Source organism: Meriones unguiculatus, chromosome 20, assembly GCF_030254825.1.
Source record: "Meriones unguiculatus strain TT.TT164.6M chromosome 20, Bangor_MerUng_6.1, whole genome shotgun sequence".
NCBI lineage: Eukaryota > Metazoa > Chordata > Mammalia > Rodentia > Muridae > Meriones > Meriones unguiculatus.
In genome coordinates this window covers 14,000,226-14,025,027 of record NC_083367.1, presented here as the reverse complement: position 1 = coordinate 14,025,027, position 24,802 = coordinate 14,000,226, and the positions used below count along the sequence as shown (strand labels likewise).

Below are 24,802 nucleotides of genomic sequence, written 5' to 3'. Positions count from 1 at the left end.
AGAGCCCTCAAGTTTAATTCCTAGCACCACGATACAGTCTATCATTTTATCCAACAGGTATCTTGTCTACATTCTGTACAGATGACCAAGTGACACAGCACTTAAAACAATTAAGCCACATAATAAAAAGCATGTTAAATATACTTACCAAACTGCATGCCCCAATCTCCAATGTAATTTATTCTTGTTACTTGATGTCCTAAAGCTTCTTTTAGATTTGCTATAAAATTTCCTAGTCATAAGTGAAATATAATATTATTCTTTTATCCATTTTGGCTTTAAAACTGCACTTCTCTACTATCAAGCTATAACATAGAAATCCCTTTTAACCAAACTTGCCAATCCAATCTTTTCTATAAAAGCACTCATGTGTTTATCTGTGTGTGGGTATACAGTAAGGAATTACTCTGATGTTATTCCAAAGCTTCCCATCATTTTCACAATAACATACTTTTCATTAACATCACTACAGTTAAGAAATACATTCTAGAATAAATTCTATTCTTAGCTAATTCGAAGGATAGAAGAGAACAGAATCTTAGTAATAAAGAAATACAGCAGTTAGGTGGCTAAAAAGTAGCTCAGCAGTTAAGATTACTTGCTGCTCTTCCTGAGGACCCAAGTTTGGTTCCAAGCACCCATATCAGGGAGCTCACAACTATCTGTAACTCCAGGTCCAAGGGATCTGATGCCTTGTACTCATGTACACCTGTGTGTGCATCCCCCACTCCCAGCCTCTGTAGATACCTGCACTCATGTACATAGACACACACCGCAGCCACTGAAGGAACTTGGTCTCTCTCTCTCTCTCTCTCTCTCTCTCTCTCTCTCTCTCTCTCTCTCACACACACACACACACACACACACACACACATACACACACGCACCATACACCTCAGCCTCTGTAGACACCTGGTCTCTATTTGTCTCTCTCTCTCCCTCTCCCTCTGCCACACACACACACACCCCAGCCTCTGAAGACACCTGCACTCACATGTGTGGACTGCATCCTAAAGAAAACTATACAATTTGTCTATGTCCTAAGTTTTTTTTTTAAAGATATATTTATTTATACAGTATTCTGTCTGCATGTGTATTTACATACCAGAAGAGGGCTGATCTCATTAAAGATGGTTATGAGCCATCATGTGGTTGCTGGGAATTGAACTCAGGACAGCCAGTATTCTTAATCTCTGAGCCATCTCTTCAGCCCAACATTTTTCTAATTAGCTCATATAATCTCCTTTCAAGCAGTGAAGTGTCCCACACAGCCTATTCCCTAAGAGCACACACTGCTCAACAGCCTTTATTAGCATGTTCTGCTGATGCAGATTTGACATTCAATATATGTTCTACTCAACTCTCTGCCTGCTTTCATATACTGCAAAAGCTGGAAACTTAAATATCTACTTCTCCAGTTCCCAGAGTGTCTTGTAGTTAGGGTTGCAGAAATCCTCTATGTTTGGACTATAAGGTACACTTTGCACAAGATTTGGCAAAGGAGTTACATCTGTCTTGTTTGCTCGTTTTTCCATTGACGAAGAGTTATGAAACTCTGGAGTATTTGTTTGGTTTTCCCCTCTCTTTAGTAGCACTTTCTAATAAAGATCCTAGTGCTTTGTCATGACCTGTAAAACAAACCAAGACAGGATATGGTGTGACTGCTTTTGCCTGTACTGCAAGAAGATTTGACATGAAGAGCGGCAGTTTCTGGATTATGGTAGTGGCACTGGAGTTTGGAAGTGATGGCAGAAGAGGTAAAGCCTTCCTTGATAACCGACATCCATGGGATACTTTTGGGGGTCTGTAGAAAGTATTTGCTATCTTGTGGGCTCTTCTTTCTTCCACCTCTCTCCACCCCTTTTCTTCTTCTCTTTCAAACCCCTAACACTAGATATGAGAGAAAAAGTGATACAGTGGAAAGGAAAGAGAGCTCTTGGGACAAGTTTGATCTTAGCTGTCAGGATATCTAATTTCTCCTTGTTTCTTTTTTGGGCACAACTACTAAACAAATCACGACCAATGGCAAGCAACAACTAACAACAATGGAAAGTCCCCACAATTTCAGATGTTACACAATTGTAGAAACCATCTGCAGCTGGCAAAATCATGCTCCTGCCAGAGCACGAGGCAAATCATAGTCAGCTGCTGCAAAGCAGCCCCATACTCCCATACCGGGGATTAAAACAAAAACATATTTTTGTGTTTTCAAAAAAAAACGAAAATTCCAAAATTCTCACTATAGGAGTCACTCATGCCAATGTAATTAAAAAACCTTTTTAGTCCTCCCAATAACTCTGTAACGATTTATATTGTATAATATATAATTCCATGGTTTAAACATAGTGGCTTGATGGCAAAGACTTGCAATCAGCACTTGGGAGTCTGAGGCAAGAGAATTGCTAAAAGTTCAAATTTAGTCTGGGCTACACAGTAGTTCTAGGCCATTTTGGGCTACAAATGAGACCCTGTCCCAAATCAACAAGATCAAAACAAACAAAAAAATCCCCCCAAACCCAATTTGAGCATCTTCCTTCTTTGCAGGCATATATACCTTCCAGTATAGTTTCAGCATAAAGGATTATCTTCTTCACCTGTTACTAAGATTGTGTAACTACTTTTCTTAGGACACTGATATCTCACAAATACACCTAAATATATGTATATGGCTCCTAATTGGACTATTTCAGATCCCAGCCACAAATACTTTATCCATGTGATCTTGGGAAAGTTATTTCTTATGTCTGAATTTCTTCCTCATTATTCTTAGTTAATTAATTATACTTACCAAACAGGGCTATTGTGACATTAAGTGGGGGAAAATGTACATTATGTTAGTAAACTGTCATGTGATCTGCAAACTCACTAAGAAACTGTCACTGCTCCCACTTCAGAATCAAGCCTGTCAGTTCTTTGACTAAGAATGGGCTGGTTCCCCTAACACAGAGGGAAGAGTAGCAGCCCAGGAGAACAAATACTGTCTTTATGAAGAGCTGTAAGGTAAATCATTTCCAACAGAAGTCTATGCTGTGACATAAAAGCAACTATAGGAAGGAGAAACTGGAGGTTCAGCTGCAAGAAACTCAGCCTCAATGTCACGAGCTGTTCAAGTGGAAGCTGTGTTTGATTTGGTACTACCTCTGGCTGTTGCTGTTTGTTCTTATACCTGGAAGTCCCAGCTGAGGAGACTATCAGGTGGTGACTCTACTAGCTGGCTGTCTTAAAAGGATTTGCTTTCTGCTGAATGTTTCAAGCATCTGATTTGACTATGTTTTGGTTTTATGCTTTTTCTCTCTACCTCATCACATACTTTGTCTCTTTTTCTGTTTTGCTTTTTATTCTTTTACTTTCTAAATACTTAATAAACTCCAATTCTAATATTACATATTCTAAACTGAGTTTTGAATTATAATAATATATAATATATATAATAACATATAATATTTAATAATATAATAAACTGCTGGCATAATGTTTTGTGTGCTGTGTAAAGATTACCCTTTTATTATTCAAATGCTGATTTCTCTATGACACTATCTGGTTGTGATTTGGACATGGCACTGTAATGCTTATTCTAAGAATTCTCCTGTCTCACATTTATGTGAACATTGCTCCCCGTTTATCCTCTGATGTGTCAATAAAGCTTATCAGCCAATAACTGAGCAGAAGAGAGAATCAAGCTCAACTTCTTTGCCAGCAAGGGGAGGGGCAAAGATTCTTTGAGCATGAGGAGAGAGGTTCAAGAGACATCATAGGAAAACAGCTGGACTAGAGAACGCTTTAAAATTCAAGTATCTTGGGAATTTTGGCTGGAAGATAGATTAGCATAGAGGGCTACAATAGACTAATACTGCTCAGTTATTGTGCATAAAAGAAATGTTAAATAAAACTGAAGTCTTTGTCTCAATTATTTGGGTCCAGCTGGGTTAGATAAAAATTGACGGTTTAACGACAGCTTTAATATACATTCATCACAGTACTGCAGAACATTTTGGGCAGAAGGAGGGCAGGACCTGAAAGATGGCTCAGTGTTTCCATGCTTGCTGTATTTGAGTGCGCTACAATTCACTTCCTCACTCATGCAGGATGGCTCCCATACACTCTACTCCAACCCCAGGGGATTCTGCACCCTCTTCTGGATTTTGCAGGTGGTTCCTCCCACAACCCCCCACCCCCACATACCCACAAACATCCACCCACCCACCTACCCCAACCCCCACACAGACACTTAAAAAAGCAAACTGTACTCTGAAGCTTTACAGCTATCAAGTAGTTTTAGTATTCATAATGTTCTATTAGAAATTTTAGTTTTCAGTCTCGAAAATTAGTTAAGTCTCAATACAAAAAAATTAACAAGATAATCTGAAATATTTCTGCCAATCCCACAGAAATACTTTGTGACTATTTTTTATTTTTGTCTCTTTCAAAAGGTTTTCCACATGTATAACAGTTTTCCAACACATACCATTGAAAACTGATTTCTGAGTCTTTTTCTTTTGAAATAAATTTTGGCTTTTAACCCATTAACCAACTTTCCAACTCAGTGTAACATTTACTTATGCTCATATAAATGAACATTCCCAAAGGCATATTTAATATTTTCTGTTAAAGGGAACACTTACCTATGATAGTGGAGCGTAAATGTCCAACATGAAATTTTTTGGCAATATTAGGCGAACTGCAAAAATTGCAAGAATATTTTCTTATTTCAATAACAAAAATTTTGAAAATGAAGTAGATAACTCCTCCATAGGTTGACATAATCAGGGAGCAGAGCTTTTGACAATTCAGGAGAAAGGTAAGTTAGAAATCAGAATAAACAGGATAAACTGAAATTTGAAAAGAATCACCTTATCATTGACCAATAATCATTGATCCTGTGATCCATAAAGTAGTATGATATCCAGGAATGCTACATTTATGAAGCAAATTTAAGATTAGGAAGATAAAAGTGCTGGACAGATGCTCTATGTTCTACAATATCAAACACTGAGCCAAGATTTAATTCTTTGCATAAAAATAAACGTATTTTTCATGTTAGTATGCAAATTAGCAAATGGTAAGTTTTTATGTAACTTATTGTTTTAAAATTATATCTTATCATTAAATATTTAATTTACATGACTAGTTTGTATTTTATTTACCTATATACCCATGGTTTTATAAACTTTCTTGGGCAGGCCAAGATAGCTCAGTAAAGACATCTGCTGACAAGCCTGATGTCTGATGTCTTGAGTTCCCACATGTTCAAAAAAAAAAAAAACACCAAAACTGACTTCCACGGGCTGTCCTCTGACCTTCACACATGTGCAGCAGCATACAAACACTCTTTCCCACACATATAAACAAGTACATGTAACATACAAACTTTAAATTTCTTGGGCCAAAAGAGGTTGGGGTAGAAGTTTTAGAAGCCCTGCTCGGGACCAAACAAACATGATGGATCTGAGGTGCTTCTGGCAATGCTGGCCTGTGCTGCACTGCAGAACTCCACTGCAGCTTTAGTTCAGAACACACAGGTGAGCTCTGCACTATACCCGGTACCCACAAGGACTAGGAGACTCCTTGTGTCCTTGGAATGCAGTGTGAGGGTGGATGTTTGAAGTCTTTCTTTTTGTCATACAACAAATCTCTAACTCTCTAAATCCAATTTAAGTACTAGGATTACACAGCACAGACAGAGCAAAGATACATGCGTGCTCTATGGACACAGAAATCATCTTAACAGTCAGTCTCTGTTAAAATCGGACACATTTAAGTCCTTCAGTGCCTGCCGTTTTTAAGCACACAAAATGGCAGCAGGACTTGTGCGATCTGGAAAACTATTTCTCTGACTGCCGAATTTGTAACCATAACTAAATTTTAAAAAATTATCCTAAGTAACAAAAATTATGGGGTAAACACAAAACATTTCCCGTATCATTTCTTAAAATTTCACAGAGGGTTGGGGAGATAGCTCAGTCAGTAAAAGCTGCTTGCCCAAAAGGCATGTGGCCCTGAATTTGATCTCCAGAACCTGTGTACAAAAGCCAGGCTTGGTGATCTGCTGCTGTAGTATCAGTGCTAAAGAGGCAGAGGAAAGCGTATTCCCAGTGGATAACTGATAACCAGGGAACTAATCAGTGAGTTCTGGGCCAAGTAAAAGAGCTTGTCTCAAGCGAGGCAGACGGCGCGCGAGGAGCAACACCTGAGGAAACAGTCAAGACTGACATCTAGTCTTCACAGCACGTATGTATACGCCTGAGGACCCACAATCTCCACAAAAACCAATGCAGACAAAGGAGAGATCTCTGGGAAGTCTCATCCTTCTACGTGCAAACGTAGTTCATCAAGATTCTTCATCTTTGGGAAGATAAATACATCCAGTAGTTTTTTTGAGGTGTCAAACAGCATGTACATAGTGAAGATGTTAGATATTAATGTTCCTTTTACATTCTTGACTACTTCATGATAGTGTAAGCATTAGATGGTTTTATTTATAGTGGATTAGAAATTTATCTGAAGACTACTTAGAATCACATTAAAAATTCAGGAGCTGGGAAGAGGGAGATTACTGATTGGACAAAGCATCCTTGCCACAAAATAATAACAATCTATATTTGTATTCTCAGAGCCCACATAGAAACTGGATGTGGTATCCTGTGTTTGCAATCCCAGTGCTCCTATGGTGGCACAGGCATTAAATCACTGAATCACTGAAAATGCACAGGCCAAGTAGTCTGGTGTACACAGTGACAAACAAGGAACTCTGTTCTCAGACAACGTGGGCTAAGCCAACACCCATGGGTGTCCTCTGACCTCTACATGCATACCACATTCATGAACCCACATTACACACAACCCCCTCACATATAGAATAAAAGCTAAAAATTAAGACAAGAAATCCGGGAAGTTATTTTTTCTGCTAATTAAAAAAAAAAAAAATCTAATTACAAGTACAAGGCTTTGTTCTTTAGTTATCCAATATGTTAAAATTTTAATATAGTAGTTACCTATATTATTTTGCCTTACAAATCAACTAAAATGAAGAACCAGTTTTAAATAATGTAAAAGGAATCTTTTGTGTCTGTATGGAAGCATCACCCATCAATAAAAAGCCTTTAGCTCAGGCAGGAAATAGGAGGTGGGACATCCAGCATGCAGAAAGGATTCTGGGATAGAGCAAGGCATGAGAGATTCCTCATGGAAGAGGACAGACACATGGTATGTGAGCAGAGGTAACCAGCCAAATGGCAGACTGTAGACTAAAATAAATGGGTTATTTTATGTTATGAGCTAGACAGAAGAGCCTAGCTGTATGGCCTATTTACAAAAATATTTTGAGTCTAATGAGTCATTATTCCAGGAGCGTGGGGCTGTGAAGACCCCCCCCCAAAAAAAAAAAACAAAAACAAAAAACCAAAAAAACCCAACAACAACCAAGACCAAACCAAACCAAACCAAACCAAACAACCCATGGTACTTGGGCTGACAAGAGAGTAAATTATCTTGCAAAGCAAGCCTGGAAATCTGTGTTCAATCCTCAGAGCTCAAATGAAGGCTGAAGGAGAGAACGGACTCTACAAAGTGCTTCCCTGACACATGCACACACTGAAATAATAAATAAAATAATAAATAAAAACATTAAAGCATTCAGTGTTTAACTCAAAGAGAAAAAAGTACAATGAGAGTCAGGGAAATGTAGCTCAGTTGATAAGAGAGCTTTTCTGGAATGTGCAAATCTTTGTGTTGGAACTGCAGTGCTGCATAAACCTGGTATGGTGGTGCACACTTACAGACCTAGCACTCAGGTGTAAGAAAGAAGAGATGCTCAAGGTCAACACTGGCTACACATCCAGTTCAAGGCCAGCCTGGGATACAGGAGATCCTGTCTATACATAAAATAGTTATTTTCGTCATTTGTATTCATTGTTTAATGAACCCAAGAAAATAACATGATGTCACTGATTTTCAACATTCCACATGTAATTTAGTGCAAAGTCAATCACCAAGGTGGATTCATCCTATCAGCTGGGTAAGATCAATTGTCACTTACCTGAATTCAACCACAATCCTCTCCTGGGGAAGACCTGAGAAAAGCTCACTTTTTAATCCATACTTTGAGCCATCTTCCGTGACTTGTTGCAACACTGCCTGAAAAATAGGAGTGGGATTTAATGATAGCTCTTAATCACTATGTTACTGAAAATAAAATGTCACTAACCTGTTCATTCTATTTATGAAGTTTAGAATGTTATAGCACTGTCAGCAGCACCAGCTCCAGTATCAACATCACAGCATCACTTGTTACCAAGTCCTCTCAGAACACTTATAAAGTGAGATGATACAGAGGGGCTACTCCGGGCTTATAAATTTAGTCTATTTGACATTACAGTAGCCATTGACAGTGCTTAGAGATCAGGAAGCTGAAGCTTTGTGAGACAAGGCTGACTGCCAAAAGTTCCATGGAAATAGTAATACCCAAGCCAGAAGCACTATCTAGAATTTCTGAGTGCAGGCTATGTTCCAAAGACAGTGATGAGGGCTTATATTAATTCTCTTACCCTCACAACAACATCAGAGATGAGGACTGTGCTCGTAAAGGAGGAAAGAAAAGCATGGGGGTTAATTTTCCTAAGGTCATAATAGCTCAGTTGATAAGACTGCTTTCCTCACTTGTTAAAATCTTTGTGTTTTAACCTCAGCACTGCCTACACCTACAAACCTAGCACTTGGGAAGTAGAAGATCAGAAGTTCAAGGTCATCATACTGCTCCTGTGCTAACTCAAGCCCCATGTACAGCTAGTGAACAAATAGGAACATGTAATTAAATGTCTGTTGACTCTACAAGTGGAAGATAAAACCCAACAGAAGCTTCCATGATGTACTCTAGGTTAACTTTTATTTAGTAACACAGAATTACAGCATAGTTCACAGAATTCATGCAATGCTTCTCTATAGGTTATAATGCACCTGTTCATTTTTAGAGGATTCTCTTATGTGTACTTTTCATTTTTTTACATGTATGAGTGTTGCACATATACACAAGGATCACAAGATGCCTGCTGTTTGCAGAGACCAGAAGAGGAGGAAGGATCCCTGGGAACTAGCTACAGAAGGCTGTGAGTCACAGTGTGAATGCTAGGAATTGAATCTAGATCTTCTATAAGGGCAAGAACTCTTAATTTCTGGGCCACCTCCACAACCCAATAGTTAGACTTGAAACTACTGTTATAAAGTATTGTTTTTCAGTTGGATTTGCATTGCCAACTTCATCTGGGGCCTTAAAAAATGTAGGTATGTTAAGAATTTTATTATCACTATTAGTTACTGTAGTCAAGAAATGAGCTATGGCACATGATGCATGCTTGTAACCCCAGTGACTCAGAAGGAAGGCAAAAACTGGATGATCCTGAGTTATTGGCTAGCCTAGGCTCCACAGTAAGGCCCTGACTCACTGTTTTGTTTTTTAACCAGTTGAGTCTAATTAATGCTGCCTGTATACTCTGGTGTGTGGCCATTCAGTAGAGTATGTTCAACCTACCAGGAGCTACACCTTTAAATAAAACTAACTCTCTCTCTTCTCTAGAAGGTATCAATTACAAATGAATGTGGTTTTGTTTTGTTTTGCATGTTTGTTTTTAAGTTTTTCCAGGCAGGGTTTCTGTGTAACCTTGGCTGTCCTGGTCTCACTTTGTAAACTAGGCTGGTCTCAAACTCACAGATTCACCTGCCACTGCCTTCCTGATTACAGGCTTACACCATCGTGCCTGACTCAAGTGAATGATTTTTAACTACAAAGTATCAAGGAGATACAATTGTTCATCATATTCCAATAGATAAAAGCACTAAAATCTAGTATATTTACCAATATGCATGTTTAAATGTAAGCTGCACTCTTGCAAATATTGGTACATAAAAGGTTTTAATCAGAACTAAAGTCTTTTACATCTCTATTTTAGGAGTGTAAGGAAATTGATGGATACTTTGATTGGCTGTTACTTTCTGTTTATCACCATCCTTTTCTATAAATGACTTACATCTTTTCTCTTTTCTAACTCTACTGGTTGACTGTTTTCTTATGCCTTAGTAGTCAACAGGACTCCAACTTGCCTGGCCAATTCTTTAATATAAAACCATTCAGTATTCCTTTGAGTTCAAAGTAAATGCTGACTGAATACATTCACTGTAGGCAAAACTTATTTATTGAAGTCACAAAACAGTTCTGAGAAGACCAGGCCTGATACCCTCCGCCCACATTATCAGTCCCAGAAACAAGATCATAAAATTCTCTACCCAAGGAATAGCCTGGAGGTAACCACAAGAATGGGAGGTATCTTATCTCAGGGTGGGGCATCTGTGCTGGGAAGCCTACAGGCCTTGTAGCAGAACTTTCATGGCATAGAAATACCTAATATTCCTGAGGTCTATAGATATATAGCTCAATGTTAGTTAGCCAATCACTTTGTAACAAGTTTGCCCTTGCTGAATATTACCTAATTGTGTAACTGCTAGGCTGGAAATTCCCCATCTTGCTCAAACCCCAATAAAAACACTGCCATGCATCTCATCTGCTGGGTGGGATGTGGGGGGTGGGGTGGGGGTGGAGGTGGGGAAGAAGAGGGCTCTCCTATCTGATCCACTTTGTTGGTGACCAAGGAGAGCCTGAGCTTAAGCCAGAAGCTTAAAGCTCTCTGCTCTTGCATACGTAGTCTGGCTCCTGGCGGTGTTTGGAGACCCTAAGATCTGGGCATAACAGTTCCTCCTCTTCTTGGCAGAGTATGCAAAGCTGGATTTGCAAATAAAAAATATGATTTTATACCATGGATTTTTCAGATATGTTTAAGAAAATAAGGTTTTGGCTGTATTTTTATAAAATGCAAATGGAACTTGATTTAAACCATGTTTTCTATTCTCCCTCTTAACTGAATTAAGTACCATCAGAAGTTACTGATTCGCCTACAAATGATTATAAGCTACTGACAAGTATTAAGTGTGGTACCCAAGTAAGAGTTCTTTACATCTTTAGATATTACACCTCACCTAGCCATGGATATATTTGTAGTAACCAATCCAACTGGCCATCTCTAAGTTAGGTAAAATTCTACAATATCTTAATTGAAATAAAGTATAACATTTGTGGCCATTAAAATTTTGAATTATTACAGATATATACATTTTCCTGGAAATATAAACCTTATCTCTTTCAGCCAAAGTAGCTTTAAAGAAAAATTTTATCCTCTCCCCTCCACCTCCAGGTACAATATGAGGAAGAACAAAAGAAGGACAATATTGCTGTCATAGGCTTAAAATATGGAAGGCACATTTGGCAAGATTTATTTCTACTTCCATAAAACTGAGACAATAACTAGAAAAGCACCACTTAAAAATTGCAAATGAGCAACTTAGTGGCTTTTAAATTGCCATGGAATGATTTCAAATTATATTGAGCTTGAGGCTGGCCTTGCCTGTATGTTGAGGCCCTGCAAAGAAGGGGATTAGGGTCTGGGGGATGAGTATACCAATAGATGGTAGGTACTGTTTTAACACGCTCAAAAATAAATGTCCTCCTCTCTGGGGTACATTTTGGCTAGCTGATTTACTTCAGAATGAGAGACTTAAAAAAAAAAAATCCCAATGACGTGAAAACAGCACTAACTCTGCTCAGAAGAAGTAAGGACCAAGGAGCAAAGGCCCGAGATTAAAAAACTTGAGAGAGTCTGCATTCAGAGATGCAGCAAAGGTTTAGAAGAGCCACTGCACCTGGCATTTACAGTGGAGTGACGGCCATGTTAGCCTTCAAGTGAATAATCAGTGATTGTTATCTGAGATTTATGAGGCTGCTCTTCCTAAGTTTCAAAGCCTTTGCGTGACCTCAGTCATGAAACATTCCTGGCAAACCTGGAATTCTTACAGTGACTTAGGTAATGGTTCTTTAAGACAACTTCGAGATCAGATAAGAGACCTTTCGTAAAGGTATCGGACGGGTCTGATGCTCTTTGGGTGGATGACACCTAAATGAACTTCGGTACAAAGTCCCAATTTATTTCTAATATCAAAGATCAGACCTCTACTCTTGCCTGATGGGTCTAAAAAAAAAGGGGGGAACTGTAGAGAGCTGCGTAATGCCACGCCTTAAAGATGGAGCTGGTTTCCGCCTTCCACCTTCCCGATGGTGAGTGCTCTCTGTCACAAACAACTCCATATTTGGCTAAGGCTGAGGATCTGGCTTGCTTCCGTGTATGTGGACCTATCTGCATTGCCTACATGGCACGCTGGGGTTGGCTACCCAGAGGCTATTTAAGCTGTGGGCTGGCTTTCCCCAGGGTCAGAAGATTGTTCAAGGTTCCTGAATAAACTGCATTGAAAAAAAAAGAAAAAAAAAAGCAGCTTACGAAATAACCAAAAAAAAAAAAAAGAGAGAGACCTTTCGTGTAATGATCAATAAAAGGGCTTCTGTAGCGCCTATTACATCCTACAGTGTCTCTCTTTCTTCAATCATTCCTCATAACTCAGAATACCTACCCAGAGAATTTTTGGCTTTATAATTTTCAACTTAAGACTGCTACAATCTATATTTCTTTAAAAATAATGGGCAAAGTAGGTAATATAACTTTAAAAAGTTTCATGTAATTGTTTATCCAGGATCACCCGTTCTCTGATGTGTTCACTTGAGTGCAATCTAATTCCTTTGAAAGATTTCTCCAATACTTCAGGCCATTGTGATTTTGGCATCTTTGAACTTTTTGGTTCTCGCTATATTAATATTTACTTTAATATCCACTGTTTCACTAAAAAAAAAAAAAAAAGCTACCTCACGATTTCTCCAGTTTAAGCCTTGTGTTTTCAATGAATTATAGGCTGCCAGGGAGTAGAAACAATGTGTCTCTCATTCATTCAATAAACAGTTATCTATGTCAAAACATGGAGACAGGACAGTGGGAAAGACAGAAGCTATAAACCCCATGTGGCTTAGAGTTTAGAGCACAAGCTGCAGCAGTCAAAGAAGTGTGAAACAGCAAGGCTTCTGCAAGGAAGAGGTTAACAGGCCTATGGTTGCCAATAGGTCAGTGACTGTCAGGGTCTACAGAGGTAACTCAGTGGGTATAGCACTTGCCTAAGCACATGAAAGGCCCTAGATTTGAACACTGGCCGTTTCAAACAAGGGCAATGACCAGGAAAGTTAAAATTGAAGGATGATCATGCATCAACTTAAGACTGCACTCCAGGCTAAGGAATCAGTCATATGTTCACAGGGTTTGAGGAGGCGTGACAAGTTCTAAGGCAGGAGGATCCCTGTAGCTACACAGCGTGGAAGCATGAAGACTACACTATATACCATTCTTACCTTTGTTAATAATTCCCTGTTTATTTTGAAATTTAGCGTCCCTGGACCAGCATTAATGGCAGTCACCACGGTATCACATTTAAGCTGAAAAACAAAGAATCATGTAAAGCAGGTATATCACTTTACAGACCTGATGAGAAAGTTCTGACATCATCAAACTGGCTTACAAGACAGCAGGCAGACCAGTTCTCAGGCATCATACCTGGACTGGTCTTGGCGAGTGTCTTCTGTTTCAACATTCTATTTACACAAACCTTTTCTTCTTTCCTCACTAGAGCACTATGCAGTCTCTCCCTTCCCTTTGCCCTTTCATTCACCCTAAATTTCCCCGGTATCATGAAGTGAACACTTTATCTTAGCTAGAAGTCACAAACAGGACATTGTGTCAGGACCTACTGCTAAAGCACTTGCACCAACACACAGAATGAAGCCCTTAAACAGTATTTTCCCTGCATGTATCCATTCAAACCCTTGATAGCTCTATGGAACTAGAGATGCCTGCTGTCACTAAAGAACAACCAATCTTTATTTCTGAGAACTTAAAAGACATGGAGAAGTTAAATATTATAATAAGATTAATTTGACTCCTAGTAATTTTAAAAAAACCAGAGGTGATCTTGAAATCAAATAACTATTACTCTGTTACCAAAGCATTTTAAAATACACATTTTTTCCAATAGTGATTTTCACTGTTTCATTTTTTTAGAGTTCCCAGTCACCATCTTTGAGCAAGATATAACCCTATCAATGAAAATGTAAAAAAAGCAAAAAAAATTTTCCAGCATTCTTTATGTGAGGGCCTGAAGCTAACAATTTTGATTTGGTCATTCATGCAATCTACTCAACTTAATGAGAAAGTAGTTAGCAATACAGAACGTTTATTAAATCATCAAACTATAGCTTCTGTAATCATTCCATATACTGTATTTCCTCTCATTTTTTTAATGCTCTTCTCAGAAACTTATTTTAAAAAATTGTAAGCTACTGCTCTAATATATCAAGTTTGTTTTCCTAGATTCAAACAGCTAACCAGGGGGTTGGGGAGACCTCTGCATTTGAGTCTATCCTGATCTACAGAGTGAGTTCCAGGACAGCCAGGACTACACAGAGTCTCCACCCCCACCCCCCAAAAAACCTTATACAGTTTCAATCTATAAATTTAATTAATACTTCAGTCCTGTGGCTAATAAAACAAAACAAAATACCAACTAAATAATGCTAGTAATGAGGTGTGCTAAGTAGTTTTCATTGTCAACCTGACATAAACCTAGTCACTAGAAAGGAACCTTGCTGAAGACTTGTCTCAATCAGATGGTTCAGACTGTCCCAGACTGTGTAAGTGAGAAATTTTCTTGACTGATGGCTGATATGGAAGGGCTTAGGCTCCTGTCTTGACTTTCCTGACTGATGAGCTGTTAACTAGGCAAATAAAACTCTTTCCTCTCCAAGTAATTTCTGATCATTTTTACCATAGCAACAGAAAGTAAACTACAACAACAGGTGTATTTTACAACTAGTTTGAAAACCACTAAGACCTCATAACATAGGGATAAAATGAACTGAAACATTTTACAAGATGCTGTGAACATAGAAACGGTATAGTTCATTACAGCTCTGCTTTTCTTTAAATGCTGACTTTATTACAGCTTAGAGCTGAAGTACCTTCCCCGCCAGTCTCTTGGCTTCATCTTGAGGAGCTGGTTTGGATTTGTGATTGTTGTCTTCTAGCAAGGAATCCACAGATAGCTGAAAATCTGCCACTTCTCTAAAGACAAACATTGAAATGGAGAAGAGTTATTATAGTAACATTATTTGTCTAACAAATAGAATCATTATGAACTCTATGAATACCTTCAATGTTAAAAGCCAAGAAATACAAAATATTTTATTTACTTATAACTTCTAAAATTTTGGTTATTTCATAAATTCTTGCACATTACCTAAGTGTGGTTCTACATCTCTGGAACAGCCAGAGATACCTGGCAAGTTAAAAACAACTAATAAACACATCAGAAAGGCCAAAGACTTTTGACATCTACTGTGAAGCTTCTCCTACTCTAACAAGGAAAAAAAAGATTTGAAAAAAAGACTTGGAAAAGAGATCTGATACTTTGGACGGTTACCACATCGAGAGTGGCTCGTCATAGAGTCTGTATGGATGTTTCTGTAGGTGTGACAATTCTTGATAGTTTAGATGGCTACCACATTGAGAGTGGCTCATATATTGTCTCTATAGATTTTTCTGTAGGTGTGACAATTCAAGTTACACGGCACTTTTAATTACTATACAAATAACTACATAACTACATATATTGACATCTTCTGATGTTCAACAGAGAACTAGAAAAGAGAGTGAGGCAAGTTCGAGCACTGCTTGTCTAGCCCATGTGTCATTCACTTACAAGAATATGCATGGGAGAATACCTAGAAATTCCTGTACAGCTGGTCAACATCACATCACAAAACTTAATACCAATGCTAACAAGAAGCTGTATGCAAATGATACCTGCTGGGAAAGGGACAAGAAATACAGTTTTCACCAATGGAGTGCCATTGGATACATCACGACAATGCAGAGTAGGGGCCCATGCCCAGTAGTTGGCCAACACAAAACAGACTCTGAGGTTTTTGTGAGCTTTTTGTTTCCTTTTGGTATTTTGTCTTATTGGTTTTCTTTTTGTTTTAATTTTGATCTTTAGAGAGATAGGGAAAGAACATAAAGTTGGACAAGTATCAGTATGGGAAAGGATCTGGGAAGTATTGGGTAGGAGAAAGAATATGATCAAAACATATTTTATGCAGTCCCAATGGACACATCTACAAAACACTCCTGTACCTAAAGCTCAGGGAACATTGCAGAAGATGTGGCAAAAAGACTGTAAGAGATAGAAGGTCAAAGAGTTTGCTGTGAGATTGTGTCTCCTAGTAATGTCAGAAGCTACTCACAGAAAGCCTCACCAATATGACTGAGTAAACATGGGCTGAATAAGGAGGACACCCATGGACATGACAAACTGGACAGAGAGAGAACCCCATGAGGCCTCAACCTATACAAGGAACTGTAGGCAGCTGAGGAAAGCTGGGAGCAGGAGAGGTGGCCTTCCCTAGGAAAGAACACATGGATTGGTTGTCCAATGCAAAACAGTCCAAAGCCACACATACAGGTAGCACTATACCACTAAACAGGCTATATCTAGGAATAAATAAATAAATAAATAAATAAATATCTACCCACACTTATTTTTATGCTATACAAGAGTAAAAAAAGGGGAGGCATGAAATTGAAGGAGAACAAAGAGGGAATCATGGGAGGATTTTGAAGAAGAAAAGGGAAAGGAGAAATACTGTAATTAAATTATGATATAAAAAATAAATACAATAAAAATATATGAAAAAAAAACAGTGAAATTTCCTGGGTATTTTTTTTTTGGGGGGGGCAGGGTTTCAAGACATAGTTTCTCTGTGTAGCCCTGGCTATCCTGGGACTCACTCTGTAGACCAGGCTGGCTTTGAACTCAGAGACAGGCCTCCTGCCTCTGGAGTTCTGGGATTAAAGGCATACACTACCATGCCCAGCAATTTCCTGGGTTTTACTTCATTACCGAGCAATTTAGCAAGAAATCTATTTACTGATGTTTGAGATGTAATCACAAATCCAAGTTTACCTAACAATGTCTGTGTAATTCTGAACATTGCTCTATTTCTTGGTACCTCAATAAAATGATAACAATGGTATCTACTTTATAGGGTTATTGAGAAATGACACCTTGGTTATAAATTATGTTAGTTATAGATCTGATACCAAATAAAATATCAAATATTATCAACACTAGTGTCTTGCAAAAGTTTTCTCTTTGTCCTTTATACAATAAAATGGTTGGCAAATTGTGCCTTTGTTTCTTTCTAAGATTATTCTTTATTAGGTACATAATGACTCCATTTTCTGAAATAAAATTTAACTGTTGAAATTCATTTAAGGTTTCAATGTACTTATTGTATTCTTCCTTACCAAAGAACTTTGATAATTTAGTTAAGTATTTGAACCAATCTATGGGAAACTAAAGAAATTAGTTTAACAAACAGGAATAAAAAACAAATTAGGACTGAAACAACAAACGATTTTTTTTTTCTTTTTTCTTTTTTTAGTTTTTTGAGACAGGGTTTCTCTGTGTAGCCTTGGCTGTCCTGGACTCACTTTGCAGACCAGGCTGGCCTATCTCTCACAGAGCTCTACCTACCTCTGCTTCCTGAAGTGCTGGGAATTATAGGTGTGTGCCACCACGCCCACCAAACAAAGATTTTTAAGAGTAAAAAAAAAAAGTAAAACTAAAAGCAATGAGCTCTACTATTATTGTGATGATAAGGAAGTGAATATATCAAAGACTAAATTATAGTTTCTTGATATAGAGGTAGGATTCTTTATAAGAGACAATATGTCCACAGTCTTACAGGCATGGCTCTCAAAGATCCAGAAAGACTCAGAGTAAGAGTCATAAGTTGCTAAAGACAGTTTTTAAAAAATTAGCTGGGCACGGTGCACATGCCTGTAATCCCAGCACTCTGGGGAGCAGAGGCAAGCAGATCGCTGTGACTTTGAGGCCAGCCTGGTCTACAAAGCTAGTGCAGGACAGTCAAATAATGGAGAACAATGACTTCATTTATTTCTCCTCTTAGGGAACTTTTAATCATATAGCCACAAACAACTTTTGTGTATTTAGAGATGATTCTTCTGTATGAACTGTAAAAATATTATAAAACTGAAAATAATCAAAGTGTCCATTAACAGTAGGACATTATAAAATAAAATATAAATAAAACAATGACAATGAAATGACTAACGTTCACCATCCTGTCCTAATGGTATTTTCTGACTACCTGGTCACTTCTCAGCCTTCTACCCACAACAGCCCATTCACATTGGTACCACTTCTTGGACTGTCCATGATCTTGGACACAGTTCAAACATACCACGTATCTTATGGAAGAGATTTCTGGGTCTTGCATAGGCATCAGATGTTACTAGTTACAGATGCACGCCTACACACACACAAACCTTGAGCACTGATGTAATTATGCTTTTGTTTTTAAAAATGCTATAGCTTTGAGCTTGGGCACCAAGAGACTTTCTAGAGTCATGAAGCAATTCTTGGTCTGGCCATTAATAAAAAAAAGACTTAAAACTTTTAATAGACATAATCAGCATGGTTGTCAATAACTATCTTGTATGGATGATTTCAAAATCAAGGGGAAAGTGTCCTGATTTTTCTAACTAGATTCCTTGTCACTTTTTTGCTTTAAAACAGTAAGAGGGTGAAAAACAAACGTTAAAAAAGATGTAACAGCGTTCAAATCCAGTAGTTACCAGCATTATCAAATGGGGCCATTGGCCCCAAGCAGGGATGATGGATGGTGACTAGGATACAAATTCTTTAAAGTAGCCCTTTCTTTCCTTTTTAGTTTTTTGAGACAGGATTCCACATAACCCGGCCTATCCTGGAATTCACTCTGTAGGCCAGCCTGGCCTTGAACTGACTAGATAATTCTGTCCAACTTCAGAGTGCTGAGATTAAGGGTGTGCACCATCACCTCAAGCCCTACTTCAAGTTCTTTCAAAGCTAAAAATAGTAAGTTTATCAGTGGTCTCTAGTCTGTGCCTTCTCTTTCTATTTATTCTTTTCCATATCATAAAGAGGACTACTCTTCTCACATGGAAGTTCTAATAAAATTAAGGGAACATAGGATATAATGATATTGAGAATCCTATATTCCATCTTTGAAAACCCGAGAGCTAAAAGTTTTATGATGTGGAAAGCTTATTAACTAACTGATATTTACAGTGCAGCCATCCTTTGGGGACTGACTGAAAGGTATCTTGGAGATCTACAATCTCCATAAGCTCAAGGCCTCTTGCATACAGTCCTGTGCTCTATTCATTTATCCTCCATACCCTCTGTATACTGTAAATACTCCTTAACCCTGAATCCTTGTAAAAGGCTTTATAAGAAGTTATTAATGTATTGTTCCAGAGATAATATGGAAAATAATTATGCTTAGTATAGAGTTTCTTTTCTTTGAACATTATTGACCTTGCAGTCCAAGGTTATACCATGGGTAGACCGCAGTTTATCCAAGTGCTGATTTGTTAATAAACAACTGGGATAACCAAACTAATAAAGAAAAAGATATTTTTTCTCTGTATCTAAAAGAACATTACTGATCTTCTACAGTCCTAAACAATAGTTCTCTATCACTTAAGAATCTCCAAGTGAAATCACAAACAAAAACAAGACAACCAAAGTGTCAAAGAAGTATGGTACAATAGTACCCAAGCATCATATGATTATGTAATCTTTAATTCCTCCAAAAGCTGAGATTATAACCACATTTTCATTTCTTTATTGTTAAACAGTTAAATTAGAATCTCCTTCCTAAAGTCTGACATAATTATTGCTAGCATAAACAAACATGAAAATAATTAACAAAAGGATATTTCACCCACAACAGAATACCTAAAATAGGACTAAGTTGAATATAATGAATCATAACTTTAAGGACTACTCTGTAAATTGAAGACTTAAGTAAAATTGGATTGCCAACAAATCCAACAATTTCAGAATACTGCAAGTATACTTAACTCTTTTTTTGAAACTGGAACTGCAGATATTGACTTGATCAAGCTTTCTGGTGGAAGATCCAATACTCTGGAAAGCTAAAAAGAAAAAAATGGTTAAAACTGTCGATACATCTATTCAAGAGTGAGTGGAATATTACCAGCAATAAAGGCATGCTATTAAGACACTTAACATAAATGAACTTCAAATATATCACACTAAGCAAAACCCATATAAAGAAGGTATAATATGAGTCAATTTATCAGATATTATAGACAACACAAAACAGACTGATGTAAGGATTTGTGGTTGCCAGGGGTTAAATGATATAATCGTTAGATTATAGAGTAGCAAGCAGGACCTTGTGTCTTTCAATCAATTATTACTATTATTTATATTAAATACATATTTATCATCCTGCACAAAACTAAAGTCCAAGTGGATCAAAGACTTCAACATAAAACCAGACGCACTAAACCTCCTAGAAGAAAAAGTGGGAAAGAGCCTTGAACTCATTGGCACAAGAGACAACTTCCTGAACTGAACATAAATAGCACAGCAAAAATCAATAAATAGGACCTCACGAAACTGAAAAGCTCCTATAAAGCAAAGGATACTATCACCAGAACAAAACGACAGCATACAGATTGGAAAAAGATTTTCACCAAACCCTGTATCTGACAGAGGGCTAATATCCAGAATATATAAAGAACTCAAGTATTTAAACAGCAAAAAATCAAGTAATCCAATTAAAAAATGGGATACAGAGCTAAACAGAGACTTCTCAACAGAGGAATATCAAATGGCAGAGAAAGACTTAAAGAAATGCTCAACATCCTTAGTCATCAGGGAAATGCAAATTAAAATGACCTGAAATTTCACCTTACACCCATCAGAATGGCTAAGATCAAACACTCAAATGAAAACACATGCTGGGGAGTATGTGGAGAAAGGGGAATCCTCCTCCATTGCTGGTGGGAATGTAAACTCATACAACCACTTTGGAAATCAATCTGGCACTTTCTCAGAAAATTAGGAAGAGTGCTACCTCGAGATCCAGCTATAGCACTCCTAGGCATATATCCAAAAGATTCTCAAGTATACAGTAAGGACATTTTCTCAACCATGTTCATAGCAGCTTTATTTGTAATAGCCAGAAGCTGGAAACAACCCAGATGTCCCTCAACTGAGGAATGGATACAGAAATTGTGGTACATTTACACAGTGGAATACTACTCAGCAATTAAAAACAAGGAAATCATGAAATTTGCAGGTGGGACCTAGAAAAGATCATCCTGACTGAGGTATCCCAGATGCAGAAAGACACACATGATATATACTAACTTATAAGTGGATACTAGACATATAATATAGGATAAACATACTAAAATCTGTATACCTAAAGTCCACCAGAAGGAGGACTCTGGGTGAGATGCTCAATCCTCATTCAGAAAGGCAAACAGGATGGACATCAGAAGAGGGGGAAAACAGGGAACAGGACAGGAGCCTACCACAAAGGGCCTCTGAAAGACTTGACCCTGCAGAGTATCAAAGCAGATGCTGAGACTTATAGCCAAACTTTGGGCAGAGTGCAGGGAATCATATGAAAGAAGGGGGAGTTAGTAAGACCTGGAGGGGACAGGAGCTCCACAAGGAGAGCAATGGAACTGAAAATTATGGGCACAGGGATCTTTTGTGAGACTGATACTCCAACCAAGGACCATGCATGGAGATAACCTAGAACCCCTGAACAGATACAGACCATGGCAGCTCAGTGTCCAAGTAGGTACCCTAGTAATGGGAACAGAGACTGTCTCTGACATAAACTGATTGACCTGCTCTTTGATCACCTCCCTCTCAGGGAAGGTACCAGGCCACAGAAGAAGACAATGCAACCACTCCTGATGAGGCCTGATAGACTAGGATCAGATGGGTGAGAAGAGGGAGAGTGGGTGGATTGGGAGGGGAAGAGGAAGGGATCAACAGGTGGGATACAAAGGGAATAAACTGTAATTAATAAAAATAATAAAAAAGTCATAAAAAAAAGATACAGAAAAGGGCTTCAAAGCATGAACACTTCCCTAATTTAGCAAGCAGTGCATTCTAGCCTGTGATCATCTCCCTGGAGTGCGGGAAGGACATGCACATCCATTAGTGAAACCTTGAGACAACTGCCAGGACCCAGGCAGACTCCCCAACTCCCATTCTGGAGGCCTTCACAAGAACACTGTTTCATTTTCTGCCTCTTAGTCTTCTGTATTTCGTGTATTTTGGTCTGCTGTCCCAGTCAATTCTTCGCCTGCCTCCAGGCAACGATCTCCGCTAACACCAGAAGCACCATTATATCCGGGAGCTCTCTGGCTTAGGCAACCTAGCTAAATTCCAGGTTGAGGGAGAAAACCAGCCTCAGAAAACAAGGCGGGCAGAGGGCATGGAATTTTATGAAAGCGGGGAGACAGAAAGACCTGGACGGGACAGGAGCTCCAAAGAGAGACCAACAGAGAAAAAAAAGTGAGCTTTGGGACCCCTGCAGAGACTGATACCCCAACCAAGGACAATGCATGGAGAGGCCCTAAAACCCATGTTCAGATGTAGCCCATAGACTCAGTATCCAAGTGGGGTCCCTAGTAAGGGGAGCAGGGGCTTTCTTTGGCATGAACTCAGTAACAGGCTCTAGGATCACCTCCCCCTGGGGGGTGCAGCCTGCCCAGGCCACAGAGGAAGACTATGCAGACAGTGCTGATGAGAGCTGATAGGTTAGGGTCAAATAGAAGGGGAAGGAGGACCTGCCCTATCAGTGGACTAGGGGAGGGGCTTAGGGGGAGAAGGCGGAGTAGAGGGAGGGACCACAGCCGGTATACAAATTGAGTAAATTGTAATAAGTGATAAAAATCAAAAACTAAAATGCAAATAAATAAACAAATAAAAGAAAGAAAAAGAAAGGGCGGATAGTGACTAAGGGAAACACACCCAACCTCCAGCCTCTTCTCATGAAGAAACATACAAACTCAGACATACACGATTATACATTAAGGTCATCGGTATAAGCCAGAGCTTAATTCCTATAGTACTGCCTAAGTAGCAAATGCACCATTTTCCAGAACTGCCTAAAACAACTCGGCCTTCCCACTCCGCTGGCCTTCGCAGCTCAGGACGCTGGCAGGGCGGGCCGAGGCTGCGCCCCCCGGCCCCGGCTGCCGCGGGCTGGCGGCTCGCCACAGTACCTGACAGGCGATCGACCTACGGAAGCCACACGCCATGCTGCCTTCCTCTGCGCGCCCCGCCTCCGCGCCGGAAGTCGCCTCTGCTTCCGCAAGGTCGCACGGAAGCGCGCAGTGCGCAGGCGCACGAGCCGCGGACTATGGCCACCTCCTCCGTGTCCAAGGTACGTAGGGGTGGCGCTCGCCCCGACGGCCCTCTGGGAAGCCCGGCGAGGCTGAGGTTTGATGGGCATCGGGTACGGCTCCGGGAAGAGCAGAACGAGGCGACTTGCCCAGGTCCGGGTTCGAAGCCAACTTTGCTTTGGTTAACTAGGCCGTGGTGCCTAGGGTGCCTCAAGAATTTGGGGCGTTCTTCCGCTCTTCCCGCTTTTCCCCCAATAAGTACACATTGTGCATGTAGTTACCGAAATGTAGACGTTAACAAACTAGCTTTCGGTACTCAGCAATATTAATAAGGACTTAAGTTAATTAACTAATATTAATAAATATTAATACAGACTTGAGTTGCCTAAGTATTAGCAAGGGACTAACCAAAATTGCTAGGAGACCAGCGAAGCTCTTGGAGAAAGTGACAGTTTGGCTAAGATCTGAAAAATAAGAATCTTGGCGGGAAATAAAGCGTTAGCAAGTTCCATGCTCTTTGCCTTAGAATGTACAAGTAAAATGGCGCATTAAACCGAAAAATCTGTGTAACCGGAGAGTGGAGAAAGGGGCTTTAGGAAAAGCAAGAACAAAGATGTAATTTTTCAGATGTCTGTTTAGGGGATCGTGGACTACCTGGATGGCTAAGAGGAGGAACCCTAGGCCTGTGTGGACCTGTAGCCGCCTGTGGCTAGTTATGTTTGAATTAAGATAACTTGAAATTAGGTTTACCATCAGCACCAGCCATACTTCAAGGATACCAAACACTGCAGTTTTTTGATGATTATGTTAAAGAAAGTTCTGCTGGACTATGCTGCTATGTCAAGGGGCCACTGCATTGTCTCCCCCCCCCCCCGTCCCGAAATAGGGTTTCTCTGTGTAGCCCTGCTGTACCGGAAGTCACTGTAGACCAGGCTGGCCCCAGAGAATTCACCTGCCTCTGCCTTCTAAGTGTGCCACCACTGCCTGGCTGAATTGCCCTTTTTATAGGAGAATCATAGAGGTAATATTAACATCATAGGCAGGCAGCAGCATGGCAGAGGCGGTGAGGAGATTTCTGGCCCACGATGCGTCCGAGTGAACCCCTTCAAAGTTTCCACAGAATGCGTGCGCTGAAGGAGACGGAAATGTTCTCATTTTTGACCCACAGTACATTAGATTGCTGGAGGTAACCAGGGATATGGCTCCGCTCATGAGTTTTAAGTGATAGATAAACACTTTTCTACCTGAGCACTTCTGAGAGTAGATGGAACAGTGAAGACAGGAATATAGAAGCAAGTTACTTTAGTTCAAAAAACCAAATTACTACAGTTAAAGCAATTATCACAGTTCAACCAAAATGGAGACACTTTACAAACAGTATGTCCCTGACTGATAATTAAGAAGTGTGGTAAAGAAAGGAAACAATGTATCAAATATTTAATTTTGTTTAAAAGGGTCTATGACAAATGATGCTTTCATAGACTGCATTTCAAAGAGAAAAAAACACTATGGTTTAATTT

The 24,802-nt window shown here is 39.2% G+C and overlaps 2 protein-coding genes across 8 annotated transcripts in view; one reads left to right on the top strand and one right to left on the bottom strand.

Annotated features, from left to right (window-relative positions):
• The window catches only part of Rars2 (arginyl-tRNA synthetase 2, mitochondrial), a 65,021-nt gene extending 41,771 nt beyond the window's left edge, over positions 1 to 23,250 (bottom strand). For both annotated transcript variants that reach the window (XM_021642686.2, XM_021642687.2), the window contains exons 1-7: positions 23,163 to 23,250; positions 19,963 to 20,036; positions 14,990 to 15,092; positions 13,328 to 13,411; positions 8,036 to 8,133; positions 4,623 to 4,678; positions 149 to 232 (exon numbers count right to left, since the gene is read on the bottom strand). In XM_021642686.2, the coding sequence (XP_021498361.1) occupies positions 149 to 232; positions 4,623 to 4,678; positions 8,036 to 8,133; positions 13,328 to 13,411; positions 14,990 to 15,092; positions 19,963 to 20,036; positions 23,163 to 23,198 (535 nt within the window). In that variant the 5' untranslated portion in view covers positions 23,199 to 23,250. The remainder of the gene's footprint in view (positions 1 to 148; positions 233 to 4,622; positions 4,679 to 8,035; positions 8,134 to 13,327; positions 13,412 to 14,989; positions 15,093 to 19,962; positions 20,037 to 23,162) is intronic.
• A 7-nt stretch (positions 23,251 to 23,257) lies between these two features.
• The window catches only part of Orc3 (origin recognition complex subunit 3), a 53,719-nt gene continuing 52,174 nt past the window's right edge, over positions 23,258 to 24,802 (top strand). For 2 of the 6 annotated variants that reach the window (XM_021642681.2, XM_021642680.2), the window contains exon 1: positions 23,258 to 23,323. In XM_021642681.2, the coding sequence (XP_021498356.1) occupies positions 23,300 to 23,323 (24 nt within the window). In that variant the 5' untranslated portion in view covers positions 23,258 to 23,299. Of the gene's footprint in view, positions 23,436 to 24,802 lie in introns of all 6 variants that reach the window. The other 4 variants (XM_060373447.1, XM_060373450.1, XM_060373449.1 and 1 more) reach the window with 4 other exon arrangements.